General features: G+C 53.2%; 2 protein-coding genes across 4 annotated transcripts in view; both read left to right on the top strand.

The window, feature by feature from the left end:
- Window positions 1-900: 900 nt before the first annotated feature.
- On the top strand, window positions 901-10,547 carry CDK9 (cyclin dependent kinase 9). The gene is made up of 7 exons (XM_073314080.1): window positions 901-1,121; window positions 2,169-2,250; window positions 3,081-3,171; window positions 5,008-5,174; window positions 6,059-6,230; window positions 6,614-6,762; window positions 9,320-10,547. The coding sequence occupies exons 1-7, from the start codon at window positions 904-906 to the stop codon at window positions 9,683-9,685; spliced, it is 1,245 nt and encodes a 414-aa protein (XP_073170181.1). The 5' UTR covers window positions 901-903; the 3' UTR covers window positions 9,686-10,547.
- A 2,492-nt stretch (window positions 10,548-13,039) lies between these two features.
- FPGS (folylpolyglutamate synthase) overlaps window positions 13,040-24,796 on the top strand; it is a 43,219-nt gene continuing 31,462 nt past the window's right edge. For all 3 annotated transcript variants that reach the window (XR_012155297.1, XR_012155296.1, XM_073314758.1), the window contains exons 1-12: window positions 13,040-13,222; window positions 17,269-17,397; window positions 17,632-17,685; window positions 17,998-18,062; window positions 18,178-18,292; window positions 18,868-18,945; window positions 19,690-19,751; window positions 20,204-20,306; window positions 20,654-20,731; window positions 21,255-21,402; window positions 22,916-23,017; window positions 24,479-24,629. Coding sequence is in view for 1 of the 3 variants with exons in the window: in XM_073314758.1 (XP_073170859.1) it covers window positions 13,112-13,222; window positions 17,269-17,397; window positions 17,632-17,685; window positions 17,998-18,062; window positions 18,178-18,292; window positions 18,868-18,945; window positions 19,690-19,751; window positions 20,204-20,306; window positions 20,654-20,731; window positions 21,255-21,402; window positions 22,916-23,017; window positions 24,479-24,629 (1,196 nt within the window). In the remaining 2 variants the exon portion in view is untranslated. The remainder of the gene's footprint in view (window positions 13,223-17,268; window positions 17,398-17,631; window positions 17,686-17,997; window positions 18,063-18,177; window positions 18,293-18,867; window positions 18,946-19,689; window positions 19,752-20,203; window positions 20,307-20,653; window positions 20,732-21,254; window positions 21,403-22,915; window positions 23,018-24,478; window positions 24,630-24,796) is intronic.

The raw sequence follows: 24,796 nt of genomic DNA, 5'->3' as shown, positions 1-24,796 counted from the left end.
TCGTACTCAGAGGTTTGCTATGTGAAAGGGGTCACCAGTACAAAAGTTTGAGAATAACTGTGCTAGGTTGATGTAGAAATACTCCACAACGCTCTAGAGGTAGATGGGAGTTTGTTTTAAGCACTTGGCCAATGTAGACACATGGGGAGATGAAACTGAGGTGGTGTAAGGACACACAGAGATGACCTGAAGACACAGACTGAGGAATGACATACGTGATATGTGCATGTTTTGACGTGAAGTGGTACCAGCATGTCCAGAAGCAATGTGATGTCACAGAGGTGCCACAGAAGAAAATTCAGAGGGGATATGATGACAGAGGGCTATGACAAGACAGTACTGTACTGATGCTGCCTGATGCTGTAATGTTACAGTGGGTTGACACGAGCCAAGTGTGATAATGCAGGGATGCCATGCAATGATGCAATGTCTCAGCTGGGTGACAGGGCATGGTGCAGTGATGCAGTGTGATGATGTCATCTCTCAGCTGGCTGACATGGAGCAGTGATGCAGTGTGATGATGTCATCTCTCAGCTGGCTGACATTGGGCATGGAGCAGTGATGCAGGGTGATGACGTCATCTCTCAGCTGGGTGACACCGGGCATGGTGCAGAGCTGCAGGGTGATGACGTCATCTCTCAGCTGGGTGACACCGGCCATGGAGCAGTGATGCAGGGTGATGACATCATCTCTCATCTGCGTGACATGGGGAGGAAGAGCAGGGTGGGCGCACTGGGTCCACAGGCACTGCACGGGGCTCCCCGCTGGGGAAGACCTGGGGGACCCTTGGCGGGGCGGCCCCCGGAGAAGAGGCGCGGGGCCTCCGAACTCAAACGTGACTTTCCCCCGCCGTTCCAGAACTGCAACTCCCAGGCGCCACCGCGGCGCAGGAAGGGGCGGGGCATGGCTGGCGAGACCGGAAGCTCCCGGGATCTCGCGTCACCAAAGGCGCCGTCGCTGGGGGCGACAGAGGAGCCGCGAGGGCGGGGACGGTGGCCGTTTGGCGCCGTTGGGCTCGGGGGCCCCGCCATGGCGAAGCAGTACGACACGGTGGACTGCCCCTTCTGCGACGAGGTGTCCAAGTACGAGAAGCTGGCGAAGATTGGGCAGGGCACGTTCGGGTGAGAGCCGGACCCTCCCCAGCCTCCCGGGTCTGCCCCCGCACGGGGTTAGAGGGGCCCAGCCACCCCCGCGCCTACCCTGGGGTCTGCGGGCCGAGCCCCCCAGCGCCCCGGATACCCGCCTTCCTGCTACCCCGGGATCTGAGAGAGAGACACAGATACTCCCCCGCCCCCCCCCCGGTGCCCCGGGATCTGTGAGAGACTCCCTCCCCTCCCCCCCCAAAGGTGCCCCGGGATCTGTGAGAGACTCCCCCCTCCCTCCCCCCCAAAGGTGCCCCGGGATCTGTGGGAGACTCCCTCCCTCCCTCCCTCCCCCCCCAAAGGTGCCCCGGGATCTGTGGGAGACTCCCTCCCCTCCCTCCCCCCCCAAAGGTGCCCCGGGATCTGTGGGAGACTCCCTCCCTCCCTCCCTCCCCCCCCAAAGGTGCCCCGGGATCTGTGGGAGACTCCCTCCCTCCCTCCCTCCCCCCCCAAAGGTGCCCCGGGATCTGTGGGAGACTCCCTCCCTCCCTCCCTCCCCCCCCAAAGGTGCCCCGGGATCTGTGGGAGACTCCCTCCCTCCCTCCCTCCCCCCCCAAAGGTGCCCCGGGATCTGTGGGAGACTCCCTCCCTCCCTCCCTCCCCCCCCAAAGGTGCCCCGGGATCTGTGGGAGACTCCCTCCCTCCCTCCCTCCCCCCCCAAAGGTGCCCCGGGATCTGTGGGAGACTCTTTCCTGAATGCCTCCACATCTGAGATTCCTCCTGTACCCTTCCCGCCACCTCTTGGAATCTGTGAGGCCTGCCTCCAAAACTCTCCTGGGGATCTGTGAGAGCCCTACCCCATTGCCATTCTCTCACATACCCTGGAATCTGAGAGCCTGCTCTCTGCAGGAGATCGTGGCCTTTCTTGGCATGAAGGGGGAGGACCTGGGTTAGGCAGAGGGTCAGCACAGAGCTGCCTGTGTGAAAGTGTAGAAATGTCTTGTTTGGTCTTTCCTGGCTGTGCCTGCTCTACTTGGCCACTTCAACTCCTCCAGGAATGCTCATGTATTTCCGTCCTCTCTGCAGGGAAGTGTTCAAAGCAAAACATCGACAGACTGGCAAGAAGGTGGCTCTGAAGAAAGTGTTGATGGAAAATGAGAAGGAGGGGGTAAGATAGATGGGCATGTGCCTATACTGTGTATGGTGTGGGAGGATGGGAGTTTGAGAGCTGGGCATATGTCTTTAGACAAAGACAGAATCTTTGTCTGGGATGTGACAAGGAAATTCATTGTGTGTGTAACTTTGCAGGACCTTCTGCAGTAAAAACCAGTATGGAAATGGATAAAGTAATATACAAGACTGAAAGTGGTGTGCTTCCCAATGTATCAGGAAAGTGATTTGGTTAAAAAACCTCTTTCCATATTGCCTTTTTGTGTGTCTGAGTCACATCTCTGTTGATTCAAATAAGGTTTTACTTCTGTTAACATGGTAGTGTTGATACACTAAAGAGATGGGGAGCTGAATTCTAATCAGGATCACACATGAACAAAATGTGTCCATATTCCGATGACAAACATCTGTATTGCTGGTGACCTCATAAGAAGCAAAACCAGACTGGATTCTCTTCCACATCTCACTTGGGTTTTTTTAGTAGTTGGTGCTACACCTTAAGGGCCTGATCCTGTGTGGGGTTCAGGACACTCAACTTCTACTTAAGTTACTTGGTGCTAAGAGTTGTAAACTGAGCAGACTGGAACTGGAAGTCACAGTGAATAAAACTGGAACTCCACAATGTTGGTTTTAGCCTCTGTTCTGACCCTAGCTGCACTTTGTCCTGCACTTTTAAGTCTGCTTGAATACATCTCCTCTTCGAGATTTCTGCCATAATTTTCTCTCTTCCCTCCTCCGCCACTCCCCCGCCTTCCCCGCAACCTGCTTTAGACTAGATTGGGATATTCTCTTGCAATTCTGACTTGTGGCTCTCCATCTCCTTGTTAGTTCCCCATCACAGCCCTACGTGAGATCAAAATCCTTCAGCTGCTCAAGCATGAGAATGTGGTGAACCTCATAGAAATCTGCAGGACCAAAGGTAGCATGTTTTAGTTCCCTCTTTTTGTTTTGTTCACTAACATCAGTTGATCTCCAGTGTACCCTTTATTTTTCTTTCAGTGAGATGCACTTGCCCAATACAAAATAGCCTGGTTTGTCCAAAGATTTTGTTGGATACCTGTCTCCTTTGGATAACAGTGGCCTGCTGAATGCCCTTGGGCAGGTCACTGCCCCTCCCTGTGCCTCAGTTTTCCCATCTGTAAAACTGGGATAAATGATACTGACCTGCTTTGTGAAGTGCTTTGAGGTCTTTGGATGAAAAGAGCTACATGGTGGTGGTGTGTTATATGAGCGTTAACACCTCAGTTGGCATAGCTCTGACTGTGTCGCAGCTCGACTAGAAGATGCCTTTGTAAGCTTCTTCGAAATACTGTGTTGCTACAGTTGAAGGCGTGTGTGTGAGATTATAAAACTCATGTTTCTGGGGTTTTTTAACAACAACAACAACAACAAAACACTGGAGAGAAACTTGACATACAAGTTTCTCATCCTGAAAGTGGTTGGTTTTTTACATTTGTCCTTTCTTTAAAAAACCGAACAAACCAAAAACCCCAATGGTGCTAATATCCCATTAATAGCGGGAGCGCTCCCTCTTCTTGTTTAAAAACATTGTTTAACACAGGCTGGCTCTTTTTATAAACTTTGTATTCATGACATGCTCTGCAGCTGATTTGCTCAGAGCTCCCCTAGTGTGGCTGGTAACTGTAAGCACTTTGGTCAATGGATTCAAAGGCTTTCTGGTTCCATGGTGCAGTCACTTGAATGCCTGGTTGTCCTCCCACTGCATTGCAAGTTTTGTCTCTTTGGGGCAGTGAGTGTGCCTCCTCTGTGTTTATATAGTGCTAACATCTGCGCTCCTGGAAGCAAATAATATAATCTGAGGCTGCATAAAACCTTCTGTTGTGTATTACAGCATTTGAGAAATAGAAGATTCCTTGGTTTTGCTTAGTCTTCAGTTGTTCGTCCTCCTGGGCTTCATTTTGGATCCCCCACCTCCCCCCAGTATATTAAATCTTAAAAAACATAAGAATGTGACTGGAAGGGTCTTTCTGGGTCATCAAGTACAGTCCTCTGCTATGAGCAGGCAGCCCTGTCTCATAATCTTACTCGTAAACTTATCAAGCTCCATCTTAAAGCCAGATGGGTGTCTTGCCCTCACTACTATTGTTGAGAGGCTGTTCCAGAACCTCATTCCTCTGATGGTTATAGACCTTCTAATCTCCAGACCAAGTTTACCTGTGGCCAGTTTATTTCCATTTGTTCTTGTACAACATTGTCCTTTAACTTCAGTAGCTCTTCTTCCTCTTTGGTGTATTTCTAGAGAGCAGTCATTCCCTCTCAGTCTTCACTTTGCTAGGTTAAACTTTCCCTCTCAGAAGACAGGTCACCCTAGGAGCTCACCACTCTGAAATGTGCCGTATGTAATGTACACATGCCGTGATCTTCACTGCTGTGACCCTCCTCCTCCATTCTCCATATTTCTCCTTTGGATAGCCTTATGGGTATCTAGATACTGAGGTTCTTGGTGGCCAGGGATGTCCCCATTTCTCTGTATAGCTATGGCTGTGTAATTGAAGACTCTGGAGGTACGCGGTGAAAGGGGGCAGGCGAGGTGGAAGTTGTGTGTTCACCCTGACGCTCGATTGTGACCTTAACATAGAGTTATGTCGTGTTTTCTATTTCTTAGTCATGTGGCAAAGGCTGGTCAGCATCCGGTGCTAGAAGTTGACATAGGGAAAGCTAGCCATCAGTGTGGGGGAGAGAACTGTTTGGGTTGATAGACCTCCTTAACAACCACACATCGCTTCTCTCGTAGCCTCCCCATACAATCGCTGCAAGGGCAGCATCTATCTGGTGTTCGATTTCTGTGAGCACGATCTCGCAGGCCTCCTCAGCAATGCCCATGTGAAGTTCACGCTGTCTGAGATCAAGAAAGTGATGCAGATGTTGCTGAATGGACTTTACTACATCCACAGGAATAAGGTAAAGGGCGGGATCTGTATTCCCTTGCTGCATGGCTTGAGGGCTGAGATTGCAGTGGTCTTGTGTGTGCCCTTCTGAGATACAGGCATGTGAGCACAGGCCAGTGTCTCTAGCGGGGCTGCTAGTTCTGCACACTCACACTCTGGGATGTGTGTGCTTTTCAGGGTGGCTTAGCGCGGAATCAGTAACGATTATTCTCAGTCTCAGGGTTTGATGCTGGGAGGCTTTTTTATAGGCCGGGGGAGTGGGAAGTGTTAGCAGAGTCAGTGATGGCCAAGTAAAAACTTAGGATGTATTTTCAAAGGGGGGAGAAGGATGCTCTGGAGGATCCTTATGAAGTCCTCCCAACCCACCATGGTGTTTGTAACACTGCAGAATAGAGCATCCAAAGAAGTGATACACCTGAAAACCAAATTTAAGCGTGACCTGTGTTCTAAGTTCAGGAGCTAATGCATAGTTGTGCTGTGATTGCTAACATGAGGGCCCAGGACTGACTGGGCCATGTCATCTGCACTCACCCTGGCTCTCCCACGGCAGGGGTGAGGCACATTCGCTGCTGTGGGGATGCTTGTCATACTACCGCCTGTGCTCTGTCTGTCCTGTGGGAGACCGAGGGTTATGGTTGCAGTACCTCTCACCAGTTCTAGATCCTCAGCTGTAACTTTCCCCTCCAGCCAACTCCATGCTCAGTGAGATGCTCCCAATGGGTTTATTTTCTGTTGTGTTCATCCATGTTCAATCCTAGCCTTTCCAGTGTTTCTTTTCCAGGGTTGGAATGCCCCATTCACCTTCCTGGTGGTGGGGATCTTTGTGATGAAGATAGAGCTGGATCCAGCAGAAGATGACTTAATGGCTTAACCTTTCAATTTCCCTCCTTTGTGCAGATCTTGCACCGGGATATGAAAGCTGCAAATGTACTGATCACCCGAGATGGGGTCCTGAAACTGGCAGACTTTGGTTTGGCTCGAGCCTTCAGCCTGGCAAAAAACAGTCAGCCCAACCGCTACACCAACCGGGTGGTGACTCTGTGGTATCGGCCTCCGGAGCTTCTCTTAGGTAGGTGGGAGGCTTGGCTAGAGGAGAAATTGCACAGGGAATTCTCCCATCTTCTGTTTGAAGAAAAGGAGGACTTGTGGCACCTTAAGATGAACAAATTTATTTGAGCATAAGCTTTCGTGAGCTACAGCTCACTTCATCGGATGCATTCCCGATGAAGTGAGCAGTAGCTCACGAAAGCTTAAATTTGTTAGTCTCTAAGGTGCCACAAGTCCTCCTTTTCTTTTTGCGAATATAGACTAACATGGCTGCTACTCTGAAACCCATCTTTTGTTTGTTTTCTCTTTCCCCTGTCCCCTTTACTATTTTGTTCTCTCAGTCTGGTGCATGCAAAGCTCTTAATATTAGAGTCTAAGTGGTTAATCTAGTGCCGCTGTCTTTAGGGGAACGGGACTATGGCCCCCCCATTGATCTCTGGGGTGCAGGCTGCATCATGGCAGAGATGTGGACTCGCAGCCCCATCATGCAGGGGAACACGGAACAACACCAGCTCACTCTCATCAGCCAGCTCTGTGGATCCATCACTCCAGAGGTAGGGGCCCCAAAGCATGGGAATGCAGCACCTGTGGGGAAACTGCAATGAAACTGAATGGGCATGGGTTTAGAAACCTGGAACCCTGCAATCTAATCCTGCCTCTGAGACTGACCTGCTGGGTGACCTTAAGCAAGTAATAGATCTATCGGCTGCATTTAAAGGGGGCATCCTTACATCTCAAGAGTGGTGAGAGCTGTGCTCAAGGGCTGTGTTGCTCCATGAAGAGATCAGACATGTTTACTGTATCTAGAATGATACACTGCCCTGTTCTAGCACCTCTACCAAAGATAAACAGTGAATTTAGCCTCTCCCCATGTGAGGTGAGTATCACCCCCTGCGATGGGATGGACCCCCGGGATGTCACTTGGGGTGCTGGGATGCCTCTGAGTATTCTGCCAGCCTTGGCACCCTTTTACCTGGTCTTACTGGGCTGGGCTCCCCAGCCTTTTTCAGCCAAGCGCACAGGCAGGGCCTCACCCAGCTGCGCAGAGAGACAGAGATCTGCTCTGAGAAGGCTCAGCTTAAGGGGCTTGCCACAGCATCCTGACGTCCACCCCCCCCCCTTGGAGTACAGACCCAAAATTACATGAAATTTGCCTCTTCCCTCAAGGTGGAGGAGGGTATGCACAACTTCTTGCCCCCCAGTTAGAAATTACATCAACTGGGTTGTATTATAAACCAGAAATAAAGGTATTAACTGTAACAGGTGTATTTTAAGTAGCTAAGGAGGTAGCAGACAGAACAAGGCAGATTACTAAGAAAATAAAACAGCGTGCAAATTAAGCTTAATGCACTAAAGAAACTGGGTACATGCAAGTTCTCACCCTAAATGTGGTTCTAATAATCTTCACAGACCAGACACCCTTCCAGCCTGGGTCCAGTTCTTTTCCCCCCAGTTCAGTCTTAGTTGTTTCTAGCAGTCATCTTGGGTGGGGTAGCAGGGGAGAACTGATGACCTGGAGTACCTCACTCCCCACCATTAAATAGGATTTACATAAGGTGGGAATCCTTTGTTTCCTAGTTTGACCCCTCTTCCCTTACAGTGGAAAGTTACAAGAAGTCCCAGGTAATGTTTTAGTATCAGGTGACAAGACCACCTGACCCTGTAGGGCCCCTGTAGCCATTCTTCAGAGGCTGACTCACGGGAAGACTAAGCTCTTTTACAGTCCATTGTCTCTTGCTGATGGGCCTGTTGTACCTGAAGTGTTAGCAGTGGGCATCACCCAAAGTAACAGTTGAAATACAGATACATAGTCAATATTCCTAATTTCAGATACAGAAATGACACATGCATACAAATTGGATAACCACTTTCAGTAAATCATAACCTTTCCAATGGTATTACATGAGCCATCTTGCGTAAAGTATATCTCAGTTATGTCATATTCATATCAAGCATATTTTCCTAAAGAATATGGAATGACACGTCACACCCCCATTTTACAGCTGGGGAAATTGAGGCACGGAGCTGAAGTTATTTGCTCAGAGTTTCTCAACAAGTCAGTGAGAGAACTGAGAATTGAACCCAGGTCTCTCAGCTTCCAGTCCTGCACTTTAGCCACAAGATAATCCTCAACCGCTATCACATTAGAGAGTTGGTAATAGGCTATTACTTACTATTACAGCGAGGGGGGGGGTGCTTTTCATTTCTAGGTTGTGGGTCTGAATCTGTCTGATACGTGGCACCAAACCCATTGGTAAACTTGCCACCATCTTGCGGCTATTGAGAGGTCTGTGTGAAATGAATTTGGTGCCAGCCTAGTTGCTAGTTGACCATTCTTTCTCAGACCACCACCGTTTTTGGCTCTAGTTTTTTCAGAAGAGAGGCAAATGTCTTGAGTTAGTCATTGCGTCTGAACGCCTAGCGATGGTCCCTTCAAGTCAGGATTGTGGCATAGTGGGGCATGATAGATAGACTTACGCTGCTGCTGCCTGATTATACCTGTGCTATGGATAAATAGGAGGCTGATCTCCAGGTCTGTCAGGCTGTAACCTTCACTGGTATAGATGAATGTATTACCCCTTTAAAATAAACAAAAGCTTGCCACGTTCCACGCAGAGCTGGACTGTTGGGGAGGGGGCGCATTTGCAAAGGGCTCTGGGCTCTGCTGGGATGAAAGGTGCTGTATAAATTTAAGTTATTCGGTTGGCTTTTTCTTTTGTGTATTCTCATAATTGTCTAGCCCATGTTACTGTGCAGCTGCTGTCTGATGTCTAAGAGAATTAGAGTATCAAAGAGCAGCTTAAACGTACACTGCTAGATTTTTCCCGCTGATTCCCCCCACCCCGTGTATCTCCAAGTGCAATATCTGCCTTACGGGTTTGTACTGCTGCTCATCTCTGTAGCAATTGTATGCATTCCGCTTTCGACTGCAACAGTAAAATCCCTAATGGATGTCATGGGGCCCTAGAGGGTGTGTAGTGAAAGAACTGGTTTGTTTGTTTCTCCACTACAGCTGAATGCATGTGGGGTTTAATTAGGGCACTAACATCAGGCTCTAAAACGGTTTAGCTGTCTTCTCTCTAAGGCTGATCTCCCTTATGCTCCCTCTAGGTTTGGCCAAATGTGGATAAGTATGAGCTGTACCAGAAACTGGACCTGCCCAAGGGCCAAAAGCGCAAGGTTAAAGATCGCCTGAAAGCCTATGTCAAAGACCCATACGCTCTGGATCTTATAGACAAACTGCTCGTTCTGGATCCTGCCCAAAGAATAGACAGTGACGATGCATTGAATCATGACTTCTTCTGGTCAGACCCGATGCCCTCTGATCTCAAGAACATGCTCTCCACCCACAATCAATCAATGTTTGAGTACCTGGCTCCACCCAGGAGAAGAGGTGGACACATGCCGCAGCAGCCAGCTAATCAGGGCAGGAATCCAGCTGCAACCAATCAGACAGAGTTTGACAGAGTGTTTTGACTGGTGGGGGCCCGGAAAAGTGAGTAGGGAGCAGGCTGAGTTTTCTTTGAAATACCCTTACGTTCTTCAGTCTCTTGTAGCAGCAGCTGTGATGGAAAGGAGCTGCAGGGCCTGGTCTGAGATATTGGGCTGGACGAACTGTCTGGAACAATTGTGGGCATAAAGGAAGGGGGCTGTCCCTAGATGTCCTTGGGAGCTGTTTCCAAGGGCCTGGGATCATCTCTCAGCCTATCTGGCTCAGAGTTTCTGCCTCAGCCCCCAGAAATAGCATCTGTTTACCAGTAGCTGGATCTAATGGGTCATTTCTGTTGGGGAGCCACTATTGGAGAAGATTTTGTCACTGCCCAAGCTTTACAGCACTGGAGAACATGACTGGGTGACTCAGTAATTGAACTGCTGCTGCAGCTGGCAGGATAGATCGGCTCACTTTGGGAACTGCCTCAGATCTCTTCTGAATTGCTCGTGTGTGGCTACAGTTCCCCATGTGGTCCTTCCTTCTGCAGGGAGCTTCCCTTGTTGTGTGTAGGGTGGGGGTCGCATTGCTGAGTGCCACTGAGCTCTTTGTGCGTGTCTTCCTTGTGTGGAGCCAGTGGGATTGGTACAGACAAAACGCCTCCAAATTCAAGAACTAGCTCACACCATGTTCAAGACTAGCAAGTCCTTCTGGTTCAGACAGGGTCAGAGCCTATGAGAAACAAAGGGTCGCAGCGACTAATCAGGAGGAAGCAGGGGTGCTCATTACTGTTGCTCTGACCAGGAGGATCCGTCTGAGTCGTTGCTTTCAACACAAGTTCATCATGCTTTGTGTTCAGCCTACTGCCACTTTTGGTTGTAAACTGCAATTAAAATTCCCTTTCTTAGACCCCTGGTCTGCTGTGTATTCCTCTGACTGACTCACTAACCAGTGCGGCAACAGCACCAGTTCAGACGTGAAGGGAGCTGGACACATTCTGCTCGTAGTCTGAAGGTGGATGTGACTGGAGGATGGCAGGGGTCTGTCCAACTCCCCAGGGTGCTGACCATAGTGACAGAGCAGCAATGCCCAATGAGCTATTACTACTGCAAAACCTGGCCCAGCTAGACACCTGGCTATATTCTTACAAGCATTCCTGTGTCTGTCGCTTTATCTGGCTTTGCTTACATGGGTCTAGATTAAGAGCAGTAACTCTCCAAGTGAACAGAGCAAATGCACTGCACATTCAATGCACTTAACTTCGGCAACGTGTATCCCGTAAATACCTTTTCCTGCCAACAGAGCTTATTAAACCTGATATGCACCTAATAGAAACTCTCTATGGAGATCTTAATGGATTCCTGTGCGGAAAGGAAATTCTCTCTTTCCTTGGGCTGCAGCAGCTCTTGTGAATTTGTTTGAGAGGGTGCAGCAGTGGTGCTGGCAAACCAGAGTAAACCCTGAGCCTTTGAAATGAGAGAAATGTGTGCAGAATGCAGCTGGTGATAACCTTTGTCCTTCAACTAGGCTAGTAGCAACACCCGCCAGCAGCCAGTGTGAGGTCTGTAAACAGCAGGCAGCAGAGATCAAACTTGCTTCAGAGCAGAAAGTAAGGATGATAAAGGACATGTATAAGGTAAATCTCTTCTCTGGGATGGGGTTCGGAAACAATGGAGAGTTGTGGGAAGCTTTTGGTGCTAAAGGGCCATGAATTAAATTAGCTGCAGGTGATACATTGGCCTGGTGCCCTATGCCAGTTGTTGTGAAGAAACAATCATATGTCCTGTTTTTAAATGATTTCTCTCCCCTGTGTGAATTTTTTCAAAAATAGGGAAAATGGAGCTGCAGCTCTTCAATGTGCTCTATGAGCAAGTAGGTAACGGTTCACATACCTGTAATTCAGTTGGTGATGTCCCCCTTAGCGGCTAGGATGGAGCTGTCAGCTGTAATGCTGAACAGTGTTAACAAGTTAGCTCCTGCATCAAGACATGAACAAGAACAAAATCTGGTTGAACTGCTGAATCCTTTCTCTCCAGAGCAGTGTTGGAATCTTAGAAGATGGCCACTTTAGAGTAATGATTCCTACCCGTTCCCTGCATTTTTTCCACTGAGGCACTTTGGGACAGGGGGACTGTCTTTGTTATGTGTTTGAACAGTGCCTAGCACAGTGGGACCCTGCTCCGTGACGTGGGGGTCCTAGGTGCTACCACGATACAGGCAGTAGATGATAATCCTGAACGGGAACAAATGGCTCCTATACTAAAAACTGGTCTTTGCTACAGTTGTAATCTCTGGCTGAATCTCCACACTTAGCAACAGCCCTGCAAACTGTAGGAGAGAGACTGGCTGAATGTGGTGGAGCTGCCCCTACACTCGAAGAATTGAGATGGTAATTTAATTTTGTTTTAAATTCGGGGCTGTGCTACTAACTTCACTGCTAAAGCTATAAATGCAGTTAAGAGTTGGGAATGGTGAGCGGGAGGTAGAGCTGGCTGCACCTCCAGCTGTTGGTTAATGGAGGTTTTAATGGAGGTTTTCGTTGCAATGCGCCAACTATGGCGTATCTGGCTTGGGGTGTGTTTAAAGCTTGCTATTAAATTATCGTTTCGGTCCTTGCCAAAATCCTTTTTTAAAAGACCTCCGCATGCGTCTAGTTAAACGGGATGGAATGACAGCTTGCCCCTGTATTTGCAACATGAGGAGAAAACAGTGCATGAAAAGTGGAGCATCTGCTGTGTATTTTTGTGGGGGTGGGTTAGGCCCCTGAAATACCCTGGCTGTAGTTGGTCGTTTCCTTCAGAGGGGTGTGTTGTGTTTTCATAGGTAGGCACCGCCATAACATTCCATTTTGTAATAAAAACCGCTTTATTGAACTAGCAGGATTGCTTGGACTTTGCGCTGCCCTTCTGTGCCGGCTGACCTTGAAAGCCGCAGCGCGCAGAGTGCCCCCTGTGTAGTGGCGGGTTTTCCTTGCCATGTGCCCTGGAAGGCTTTAGATACTAAGCAGCGAATGTGCAAACGTGGTTTTATCCGGGGATGTTCCTCTGTAGACACTATGGGGACATGAGGCCTCTCCAAGGCGGGACCTGACCTCTCTTCTCTAATGCGGCTATTGGGGGGTGGGGGTGGGAGGGCCCTTTGGGGGGAGGGAATTGATCACTGTGTATGAGATCAGCATTATGTCCCCCCCCCCCACCCCCTTTGCTGTAGGGGACATGGTAGCCCTAATGAGTAAATGGGAGACCGCGTTGCCCTTTAAGAGAATGCGGTGCCCCTCACAATGATGGCGGCCGTCGCCCTGCCCGGGCTCTCTCCCGCCCTGTAGTGCCCCTCACAAAGATGGCGGGGCTCACGCTGCCGCGCCTGCGCGCTGGCGGTGGCTCGCGGGGCGGGCGCACCCCCCAGGGAAGTGGGAGGGGTGGGGAGCTGCGCCCGTCGGTGGCGGCGGCGGCCGCCTGTCAGCGGGAGGCGGGATGGGCTTTCGCGGGCTCCGCGCGCTGCACTGCGCGCTGCGGCTGGTGGCGGCCGGCGGCGCGCGCTGCTTCAGCACCCGGCCGGCCCGCGTGCCCAGGATGGAGTACCAGGTACCGGCGTGGGGCCGGCCCGGTTACATCAGCCGGGACACGTGGGGCCCGGCGGGGGGGCAGGGCAGCGCTGCATGGGGCATGGGCGCGTGTCTTTAGCTGGGGGCGGGGGTGGGCACGTCGCGGTTTATATACAGGGTTTCTGTGGGGGGGGGTTGAGGGCTTTGGGGGGGGCATCTGGCACACGTGGAGGCGGGGTGCTGTGCTGGGGGTCGGTGCTGATTATAAACGGCTGTTGACGCTGTCTGGGGGACTTGGGGGATGCAGAGCAGCCCCTCCGGCCAAAACCTCAGTGGGTGACCCCCGACCCCTCGCCCCTTCTGGTTTTTATTTTCGGGGATGTGCCTCATACTGACATTGCGAAGGGCTCGATGGGCTTAAAATGCATTACAGGGTGACTGGGGTCGGGCTCTCTTCCTCGTAGGTCCTAATAGCCCAGCTTGCGTAATGGTTTCTACTTACAACTCCCTGTCTTCCGTCTTTCGTAACTTTCTTCCCATTGATTGAACTCAGGGGAAAGACTCCCTTGATTTCAGTGGGCTTTCAGCAACAGGCACCATACTTCAAACAAAGGTCAGGAAGTACGTGGGGGAAAATCATTCAGCCAACTTCGGATTTGTGGGGGAAACCTCTGAATAAATGAAAGGTTTCAGAGTAGCACTCCTGTGAGTCTGTATTTGCAAAAAGAAAAGGAGGACTTGTGGCACCTTAGAGACTAACCCATTTATTTGAGCATAAGTTTTCGTGAGCTACAGCTCAGTTCATCGGATGCATTCCCGATGAAGTGAGCTGTAGCTCACGAAAACTTATGCTCAAATAAATGAGTTAGTCTCTAAGGTGCCACAAGTCCTCCTTTCATTTTTGTGAATAAATGAAATCACCCTTATCCCATCAACTTGAGTTGGATTGTCATGCAAGCATCCACCGTCTTTGTCCAAGGCAGCGCTGAGGTCCACTTGCATACCATCTTCTTTGCTGCAATCCATCCATTGCATCCTCAGCATCTCTTTCCTATCACCCTCTTCTGCTCTGCTGCTTTCACCAGGTGCCCTTCCTTCATCCTCTGCCTGCATCCAAACCAGTACAGCTGCACTTCCTGCATTTTGTCAAATTAAATGAAATCACTTCTGTACAAATAACAATATCACTTTTTTTTCTCATCACAACAGCTTACATTTGAATCTTAACATCGAAAATGGTTGGCACTGGTTGATTGGACTTCAGTTTGGGGGGGAAAAACTGATTTGTCAACTATCACTTAGTTACATTTGAAAACTGCATCCTGAGAATGCCCTGTAGAAAAGGTCTCTACATCGGAGCGCTCTTCTATGTGAGCTGCAGAGCTGTATGTGCGTGTTCTCTTCAAACGAAGGGGCTTTGAATATATGGAAATCAGGGACTGTTAATAGATGCTGGATGGTCTTAGAGGAGTGAAATGCGTGAAGCACAGCTAAAGCAACATGAAGGTAGCTGAATTGGAATCAGAATGTCCGATGACGCAAACAATCATGTTCCAAAGCACCATTAACGTGGCTGGCTGCACCCGGCTAATGTCTTCGCTCGCTTTTTCTGGCGCTTGCTGTGTTGCTTACTGGGCTCCTCCTGTAAAGTCAGAAGGGTCTGGGACGTAGCCATGTTCAACATTCATGTGGAAACTGTGATTTCTACCCTTAGAACCAACTTTGACCGGGCAGCTCCATCATGAACATAATGTGGAGGGGTCTTTGTGTCTAATTAAATGATGTTTGGGCAGGAAGTGAGTCAGGATCACATGGGATTCACAGCCTTAACACCTGGCTGAGTTCTGAGTCGTGTCAGGTTTGGGTGTCCCGATGTCAGTAGTCACCAGTAATAGTGATGAAGGATGGAGGTGGGTTTCGGTCCCTGGGGCAGGGACAGTCTCTTCATTAAGTGTTTGTACTGCACCTAGCACAGCAGGGCCTGGTCTATGACGGGAGTCCCGGGTATCGTGATAGTGCCTAATAATAATCTGCATGAGCTACCGTGTGCCTGGGTCTAGCTGGGAAGTTCTTGGGGTCACCACAGGTCGTGGGCTGGCTTCCTGTCCTGGTTGGAGAAGGGGAGCAGTGCATGATGTGGGGAGAGCAGGAGTTCTGGTGCAGTGTGGGGAAAACCTGATTCCGTCTGGCTCAGCTGAGAGAAGGCAAGAAGCGGACAGGGCGTTTGGTATCTTTGCTCCCTGGGAGATACACTATCCCACCCAGTATAAATAGCCACATGTATCTGCAGGAGCATGGCTAGTGCTTTTTATAGAGGTGAATTGTGGGGAGTAGATCTGGTTACCGTCCAGCCCCTGCCAGAGCTGCACAGTCTACCCCCAGAGATAATTTAAGAAACCCCAATAAATTGCTACTCTGCACAAGGCATACTGGAACTAAAGCCAACCCTGGGAAATGTATTAATCAGCATTTAAAGAGGCTATTCTGGGCCTTGGAAAACCAGGACCTTAAAACACTCTGACTCAGACAGTGCTGTGATCAAAGCGAGTGAGATTATATAGCCCTTAAATGCTCTGCTCCAGATACTATTGCTGTGGTCCCATGGTTGGGGCACAGGACTGGAAGTCAGGAACCCTGGGTACTGATTCTGCCATGATGAGGCACTCTTTGTGCCTCAGTTTCCCTTCTCACACTGACTGTCTTGTCTGTTTAGACTGTAAACTCTTTGGTGCAGAGGGTCTCTCCCATGCATGTTTGGCATGCCTAGCACAATGGGACCCCAGTCTCTGTTGGGCTTTCTAGGCACGACTGCAATACAACTAATGTTAGTAATGGCAATGGGTGAAAATATATTGCCCTTAAAGTGTTCTGGTGTAGACTGTGGGCGGATTGTACTGCCCTTGGACCCACCCAACACACCCTGGGGCTCTGTTACACCAGTGCTCCAGCTTGCGTTCCTGGGGCTCATCTCGTGATCGGGGTATGCTCTGTCCCCACTCTCCGTGCCTTGGACATAGTTATCAGAGCTGATTTTGCGCACCTTCCCCCTCTCTTGCCTCCTCTGGCAGCTGCCTGTCATGTTTTCTGAATTACTGCTGAGACGCTTCCTCTGTGGGGATCGCTCATCTGGGGTGTCGCTTGTGCCCCTTATTTTTGTGGTCCTTCATCTTGTGTATTTTTAAAGAGTTATCAGTCGTGTCTCTTCCCCTGGCCCCCGAGTCTGGTCTGAGCAGACAGGGCAGGGAGATGCATTGCCAGTCACCTAGCTAGTGGGGAAAACTCTAAAGGCCACTGGATTTCAGTTCCCTCTGCTCTAAGCACTGTACCTGGGACTGTGTAATTGCAGTCCCATAATGATAGCGGGGCAAGACAAGCTAGCTGTGTGCAAGTCCTACTGTTCTGAATGCAGCCCATGCATCCAAGGGCCACTGTGGAGCAGACGGAGCTAGTGGCTGGTTCTGGCCTGGCCACTATGTTTCACCCTCCAGCGTGTGAGTAAACAGTGGTGCAGCGTATTGCCTGGAGTGATGCACCCCCTCTGGGCCCTGAGCTCAGCCTTTGTTTGCTCTGGCTGGAAGCGAAAGCTGGGGTTGGCGTGCTCTGATCAGCGCTCACCTGGCAGGGAGAGGAGGGAGATCCTACTGCTCCCCTTTGTCACGCTTCAGCACTGCTCTTGGTGCAGGGCAGACGAGGCTCTTGGCACAGGAGGTGACTGATGAGCCCTTCACCTGGGAGGGCCCTGGTGTGGAGATGGGCTGGGTGGGTGGCACTGGGGTTGGAGGTGGCTATCTTCCCACCTGTGATGAGGGCTCTGACGGCGGGGAAGCCTGGTCGGTAAGGTCGCCCTCCCCCAGAAGAGCAAAGGCTGGCAGCTGTGTGTTGGGAGCCAGTGATGCTTGGGAGCAGTGTGGGCTTGAGCTGCCTGGCAGCCCCTGAGCTTAGTATGTAGGTCCAGGGGCTCCTCTGTGGGTGAGCAGGAGACCCCCTTCCAGCACGCACAGGGGGCTGGAGCATTGGCTCTTGGCCACCATCCCCTCCTACGAGCGGAGAGCTGATCTGTGCCTCATCTTGTGAGTCTCATTCCAGGATGCCATCCGGACCCTGAACACCCTCCAGACCAACGCCAGTTACCTGGACCAGGTGAAGCGGGAGAGAGGAGACCCCCAGGTGCAGCTGGAGGCCATGAAAGGCTTCTTGGAGCGAAGTGGGTTAAAGGTGAGAGCTGTCATGTCCCCTTCCCTGGCTGAGCAGAGCCCTCTCAGTGCCGCTCTGTGGCGAGGGATGGCTGGAGGGCGGGGTGGGGGGGATGAGCATCCCAGGCTGTACTGGCCTTTCTGCTCGGTGGGACTGGCTGTGAGCCCTCCCACTATGTTGGCACAGTGCCCGGGCCGGGGGGGTCTCCCCAGCCCTGACCCCCTTCTCATGGGTTTGTTAACCTCTGTCTTTCAGGTCGAAGACCTGGATCAACTGAACATTATCCACGTAACTGGGACAAAGGGCAAGGTAAGCGGGGGCATTGGGGTGGGGTTGCGTGGGTCACTGGTGTGGGGTGGAACGGGGCACGTTGGGGTGAGGGGATTCTGTGGGGCGCAGGGCGAGGGGGAAACGATGGGCCAGCACGCAGCAGGATAGGGTGAGAGGGGAAATAACTCGGCCGTGTGATGGGTCATGGGACGCTCAGGGTGCGGGTATTGGAGGTTTAGGACAGCGGCACTGGTACAGTGGGGATGAGGGGGACTCCAGGGGGCTCCCTTTTGCTGGGGGCTGCTGGGGAGGGCTGGCTCCATGGTTAATGCTGCCGACTTCTTCTTCCAGGGCTCGACGTGTGCCTTCACGGAGCGCATCCTCCGCAACTATGGCCTGAAGACAGGCTTCTACAGGTGGGCGCCCCGGTGGCTCCTGGGGGACGGATTCAGGGTGCTGAGTGGCACCCCAGGGTGGGTGGAATGGGGGAGCTGTCCCGGGTGCTGACAGTCTGTTCTCCCATCACCCCAGCTCTCCCCACCTGGTCCAGGTGCGTGAGAGGATCCGCATCGACGGGCAGCCGATCAGCAAGGAGCTCTTCAGCAAGTACTTCTGGCAGGTGTATAACCGGCTGGAGGAGACCAAGGTGTGTGTGGTGGGAGCTCTGGGAGGGGGCTGCTGCTGCTCCGGGTGGGTATAAGCGACTGCTGTCTCCTGGAGCCTGTACAAGGCACTGGAACACCCATTCCTCGGCAGGAGTGTGCCCCGCGACCAGGCCAGTAAGTTCCCATGCTAGGGGAGCCCCCCCTTTTGGTACAGTAGCAGAGTCTATGCTCCTGGGTCCAGAGGGGGCCCAGGCAAAGTCAGACCGCAGCCCCCAGGCTGGCTCCTTGTAGGGATTGGGTGTGGGCGGGTTATCTAGTGCTTACAGCAGAGGACCTTTAGGTGTCCTTGGGAAGTCAGTTTCCCCGCTCTGTGCCTCAGTTCCCCAGCTGCGTGGCGAAGTTGACTCTTCTTGTAAATCTCTCAGATGAGCTGGGCCCTGGACGTGCCGTGTCTCTGCTCCTGCCCTGGGGGCTGGGCCGGAGGCCGGCAGCGCTGGGAGAAGGGTCAGTCCCTTGCTGGTCTTGTGGCAGGAGTGTGCTTGTGGCTGTGGCTTAGCAAAGGGGCTGGGGTAGAGGTGCTGCCCTGCAGTCCCTGAGATAACGGTCTGTCCTGCAGGACCCCGGCCACACCAGCATGCCCGCCTACTTCCGCTTCCTCACCATCATGGCCTTCCACGTCTTCCTGCAGGAGAAGGTATGGCACTCCCTCCCCTCCGGGCGGATGGCTAAGTTCCTGCCAGTACCCCACGGTGCCAAGTGGCTGAAGCCCTGATAGGCTGTAGTGGGAGCTGTGGGTGGTGAGGGTCTGGCCACCGGAGCCCGGGGCCCTGTCACTCCCTGGCCCCAGTCTTACCCAGCCATCTGCTGCTGGGATGGGGCCAGGGGCCTTTGTCTCTCCCACCCTTCCTCTCCCATGTTTTTTTCCTCCTTTCCTGGTTCCGTTCCCAGGGATGCCGAGTAGGAGAGTCCTGGGATCTGCACAGCTGTAGTTGCCACCTGGGACCGCCTGTGTGTGTGACTGTTGCCCCCTAGTGGCTGCAGCCCACAGGGTAAAAGCTGTAATACTGCTGAGAGAGAGTGGAGCTTCTCCTCTAGCCTCCAGGGCAGAGGCCTGTGCGTGTGTAGCTAGAAGTCCTGGGTTCATGCTCTCTTACGTGCATGTCTTTCTGCTGCAGTCTGGCATGCGGGCAGCTACCTGGGTAGCTGTGCGTTGCTGGGACATTTCTCTGAGAGTCTGGATCGGAGCCTGTCCCTGCCTCGTGTGTTTGGGCCAGGGTCCCATGTGTCTGAAGGGCTGCTGTGAGTAGAGCATGCCCTGCGTAAGGGTGCTGAGCCCTCTGTCCCTGCTCAGGGCTGTGCCATGGGGCTGTTCTGTCTCCTGCGTGTTGGGCACGGATGCCACAGGTGGTCCCTTAGCACGCTCTGGTCTCCCCTCCAGGTGGATCTGGCTGTGGTGGAAGTTGGCATTGGGGGTGCCTACGACTGCACCAACATCATCAGGTAGGAGCAGGCTGGGCCTGGCACTGGGTCCAGGTGCCCGCCTCCTTATTGCCTCCGAGTGAAACTCGCATGCAGAAGCCACCAGCTCTCCCCAGAGCAGGGACAGCCTGGGCAGGGGCTGGTGAGTCAATGGGCCTCAACCCAGCTGGGCCCGGTAGGGGAGTTCGGTCAGTTCTTGACCCCTCTGCTGACAAAGGGTCCCAGTCCTGGTGGCTGTGATGGGGACTCCTGGCCAGGGAAGCCATTGACTGTCCTTGAGGTGATAAAAGCTTCCAGCCATGTTGGGCTCGCTGTGAGCCGTAGCCCGGGAGGTGAAAGGCTCTGTGCCGATCCAGTGAGCCAGCCAGTGCCTTGAGTTCTGGGGCCTCCTGGGTGCTGGCTGCAGAGCTGGGGAGAGGAGCCCGCCCTTCGGGAGTCCTGGCGCTGGGCTCTCACCTTCTCTCTGTCTACAGGAAGCCGATCGTGTGCGGGGTCTCCTCTCTGGGGATCGACCACACCAGCATCCTGGGGGACACCATTGAGAAGATTGCCTGGCAGAAAGGGGGCATCTTCAAGGTAGAGACCATGGGGCTCTGTGGGGAGAGGGGGTCTCTGACAGCCTTGAGCGGGCTGGTCCTGGTTCAGCAGGACCAATTCTGCCCACATCTGGGAAGTGAAACTCCCCTGGTGCAGGAGGCTGGTCCCAAGCCAGAGGGCACAGGGCAGCCTGGGGGGGTGGGGGCCCATCTGAGGGGCAAGCTCTGAATCTGAGTGAGGGGTCCTAGCTCACCCCTGGGTGTCCAGGTCTGCCCCAGACCAGCAGCCTGTCACTGGAGTCCAGGTGTCTGCATGGGGATGGGGGGGCCTTGGCATTGGGTGGCAGGCTGGGTGGCTGCCCTTGACGACATCTGCTTTGCTTTCAGCCTGGTGTGCCGGCGTTCACAGTGCCCCAGCCTGAGCGGCCCCTGGAGGTGCTGAGGGTGCGAGCCAGGGAGAGCTCGGTGAGTTCTTGTTATATACATGCCTCCCCTGCCCCCTCCTGCTGCTGTCCCTGGGTCGGGGAGATGACTCTCCCTGCTGCACCCACGCCCGGTGCAGGGGCTGGGACGTCAGATGGCTCCTGCCCCCGTGGATGGTGCTGGCCAGAGGCCTGGGGTCCCAACCCCCTCTCTCCTCCCCAGGCAGGGTTGGGCTCCTGTGGCCCCTCCTCACTCTGGATCCTTTGCAGGGTGGCCCCGGGCCTGTGATCCCAGGGGTGCCCCCGTTTCTCCTGTGCAGCAGCTGAGTGTGGGTGCTGCTGGTGCCGGCGCCCCTCGGGGTCCATACCTGGAGAGGCAGGGCCAGGTGGAAACGTGACGACCCATGAATACGAGCCAGGGCCCGGGGGTGGGGTTACCTCAGTCGCTGCTGCCTGGTCTGTAGCTCTGCAGAACCCATCGGGGGCTCTCGGTCAGCTGGTGGAGCTGCCCCGTGGAGGTGGGTGAGCTGGGCAGGACTCACCCTCTGCCCCCTCTCTCCGTGCAGTGCCCGCTTTACCTGTGCCCTGACTTGGGAGCCTTCGAAGAGGATGATCAGGCACTTCAGCTGGGGCTGGCGGGCGAGCACCAGCGATGCAATGCCACTCTGGCCCTGCAGCTCTCACGGGCCTGGCTGCAGCGGCAGGGGTATCAGGGTAAGGAGCAAGGCCCCGGCACGGGGGAGCTTGTGCGTATGGGAAGGGGGGAGCTTGTTAGGGGGCTGGGGCCGCCCCTCCTTGCGCTGAACGGCACATTCCAGCCCTTGCTTCTAGTTCCTTGGTTGGGGCGTCTCTCCGAGGAGATTCTGGGAAAGTCCTGATTGGGTTGCACTTCAGTGCTTGTGCTCGCAGGGCTCCAGGCGGGCCGCTCTTATGCAGCATGTGACCATCCAGCCTGGTGCTGCTCTTTTCCCAAGTGCCCTGTGTGTGTCGAGGGTGAGGAGCTCTGGCTGGGACTTTATGGGAGACTGGGAGGGAGGGCTCTCTGCACCCAGCAAATACGAGCCAGCAAGTTACCAGCGTGCTGGGGGCTAAGCTAAGGGGAGCCCTGCTGGCGAGGGGTGTAGGATACTTGGGATAGTTTTTATTTTATTTAAATTATAAGTTTTTCTTTTTAAAAATAAACCTGTTTAAAATGAAATGTGAATTTAATACAAAATATGTTAAGGTCTTTAAACCCTTTAAAAACATTTCAATTCAAAATCAGTGTAGAAGAGCCTCTATAAAGATTTAGAGTTCAAGGCTGCTTTTCTATGCAAAGAAAGAACCAGGGGAAAAACATCTAACTTTGGAGGACAAGTGTTATCAATGTGATAGGTTGCGTAATGTGTTAAGGGCTGGATCCTGTGGGGGGGCCCAGGGGCTATGCTGCTGGGTGCATGAGACTGGCAAAGTCATCACAGGTATTGGGACCCAGCCTCTGAGTTCAGGAGACCCCATCGTGTAGCTCATCAGGACCTCCAGTGACCCCCCTGGAAGGTCTCAGGCCCCTATTTTATAGCGTCTCCTGACCTGAGCTCTGATTGGCTCAGTTTTCAAATTATGAGTATTTAGGACTCCACCCACCCTGGAAACACTCTCTACCTCACGAAAAAACACTGCAATTTGTGTATCCAAATCATCAAAGGTGGTTTTGTTTAAAACTAAATGTGATGTGCTGTTTTGTGTGTAGTGCAATTCCAGGTACTGTCCTAATGCAGCTTGACACAAATCATGAGCAAAGTGCTAATTATCTAGTATAGAAGCAATGCAGCAGACACCATTTTCTAACATACTAAAAATATGCAATTAACAAGAATCTGAAGCTACATAATTGCTTAAGTAAATGTGTATAGTTAGCGTATACTCTCCTGGGGAGCAAAAAGAGCTACCGCATGTAATGTGAAAGTTCCTTGATGCTTGTATCAACCCACGAGGATGCACCTGTCTCTAGAAAAGAACCGAAGTGCAAATGGAACCCTTGATGAAAATCCACGATTTGAACTGAGGTTTTCCACTCGGTGATTTCAGTCACCTTGATTTAAATCAATCCACCCTCGTTTCTATGGAATATACCCCCGGGGTGGCTCTACCAGGCTGACTGGAGTCCAATCGTGTGTGAGGAGAGGGGGCTACAGGCGGCCATGTGGGGCTGTTAGAATGGTGATTCAGCCCGCCTTCCATCTTTCAGGTACTGGGGAGCTGAAGGACTTGCAGCCAAGTGCTGAGCTGCTAGGCAAGAGACCCGTGCCCCTGGCACCTGCCTTCAGGCCCAGCGGCTCCATGGTGCAGGGTAAGGACGTGGGTGTCGTCCCCTCCACCCCCCCACTGCTGCTCCGGTGCCCCCTGCGTGTCCTGGGCATTTCCTGGGTGCTCTGTTGTGGGTCCCTGGCTAGTGCCTGCCCTTGGCTTTGGCTAACTGGGATCAGGCCGGAGCTGCCGCTCGTTGGAGATAACGAAGCGCTGTGGGCCGTAACCGCCAAGGCCCCGGACTCTGCCCCCAGCCCACCCCGGGCATTGACATTTTGAACTTGCTGCCCTTTAGCTCTTCCTGTTCCTCAGTTTTAACCCTTAGGAGCTTGTTGCTTCCTGGGCTGCCAGCAAGTGCTGAGGGCGATTGTACATCACCAGCCTCCAGCACCAACCCGACCTCCCCCTGCCTCCCGTGCTGGGTATTTCCCAGCCTGTTTGTTGGCTAAGGGTCATTGTCTCTCCGCCACCTGGCCTGGGAGGCTGCCTGCTGCTCTGCCCCTTGCTGCAGAGTGAGGGGCCTTCTCTCTGCTCCGCTATTACCCCCCGTACTGTGCCCCATTGTGGGGTCCCTGGGCAGTGCAAAGCAGTCACTAGCTGGGCATATTACAGTAGCCTCAATATATAATGGGTTTATCCATGCAACCAAAAGCAGAGCAGGGCTGTTACCCCTGTTTTACCGACGGGGCACAGGGAGACCAAGTGACTGGCCCAAAGTCACACAGGGGTTTGTGGCAGAGCAGGGAATTGAGATCAGGTCTCCCAAGTCCCAGGCTGGCCCCCTCACCACTGCACCATCCTACCTCCCCGGGAGCATTGGGCCGGCCCACACCATGACCCTAGCCGCTGGTCTGAGGGCAGGAGCCCAGGAGGGTTGGGCTGGGTGGGGTCTCTGCAATCAGTACCTGCCCCATTGGGAGTAAGCACACTATGAGGTGGGCAGGCCATGGGCATAACGAGTCACTGTCGGGCTCCTTGCCTCCGCGGCACAGGGCCGGTGCCCCCACAGCCAGCACTAGAATGGGTGAGGCTGGCTGCCGTGGCCGCCTTGGGGGGTTAGGGAGCAGGCTGGGCTGGCACAGTGCAGGGCTTGGGGGAGCTTGGTACCAGAATAAGGGGAAGGGGGGATCTGTTGGTGGTGTTGGGGTCTCCCCAGTGAAATGCCCCTGGAAGGTTTTATGGCAGGAATGGCTCTGGGTGGGATGAACATACCTATGCACAGGCCCCAGAGTGGATGGGTCACAGTGCTGTCAGCAGGGCCCCATGCCAGTTCCCAGCCTTCTAACAAGCCAGGCCTGCTTTATGACACCAGCGCCCCCCGGTCTCTGATCCCTTTGTCCCCACTCCCCTCGTGCTGCCATAACTTAGCTGGGTCGGGCCTGCCAGGGAGCTGGTAACTTGGCTTGAACAACGGGGGTGGTTGTGCGGGGTTGTGGCTCGTGTAGGGGGCTGCGAGTCCCTGCTGCGTGGGCCTGGCCCCTCATAGCCCCCTCTCCCCTCCCAGGTTTACGGGACACGGAGTGGCTGGGCCGCACCCAGGTGCTGCAGCACGGGCCGGTGACGTGGTACGTCGACGGGGCGCACACTACCAGCAGCGTGCAGGCCTGCGTGCGCTGGTTCCGCCAGGCAGCCCTCAACGAGGAGAAGCCTGTGGAGTAAGGAGGCACTGGGATGGGGAGGGGAATCCGTCGCTCTGCTGTCACAGACTTTGCCTGAGCCCCACCTAGGGCGGCTGGAGGGAGCAGGCTTATGTGGGGATTTCCCAGTGAAGTGCCTGTTGGGTTGAGAATGAGGCTCCTGTGGCCCATTGCGGCGGAGAGCC

The sequence above is a fragment of the Lepidochelys kempii genome, chromosome 16, assembly GCF_965140265.1.
Source record: "Lepidochelys kempii isolate rLepKem1 chromosome 16, rLepKem1.hap2, whole genome shotgun sequence".
Taxonomy (NCBI): Eukaryota; Metazoa; Chordata; order Testudines; family Cheloniidae; genus Lepidochelys; species Lepidochelys kempii.
The sequence above is the reverse complement of the archived record's forward strand: the minus strand, read 5'-3'. Positions and strand labels throughout refer to the sequence as shown.

What these genes read in the sequence shown, in the direction of transcription:
- CDK9 (XM_073314080.1), top strand. Translation starts at nt 904, where the DNA reads ATGGCTGGCGAGACCGGAAGCTCCCGGGATCTCGCGTCACCAAAGGCG. An exon ending in TGGAAAATGAGAAGGAGGGG is followed by an intron (nt 2,251 to 3,080) that starts GTAAGATAGATG and finishes TCTCCTTGTTAG; the next exon opens with TTCCCCATCACAGCCCTACG. An exon ending in GCCTCCGGAGCTTCTCTTAG is followed by an intron (nt 6,231 to 6,613) that starts GTAGGTGGGAGG and finishes CGCTGTCTTTAG; the next exon opens with GGGAACGGGACTATGGCCCC.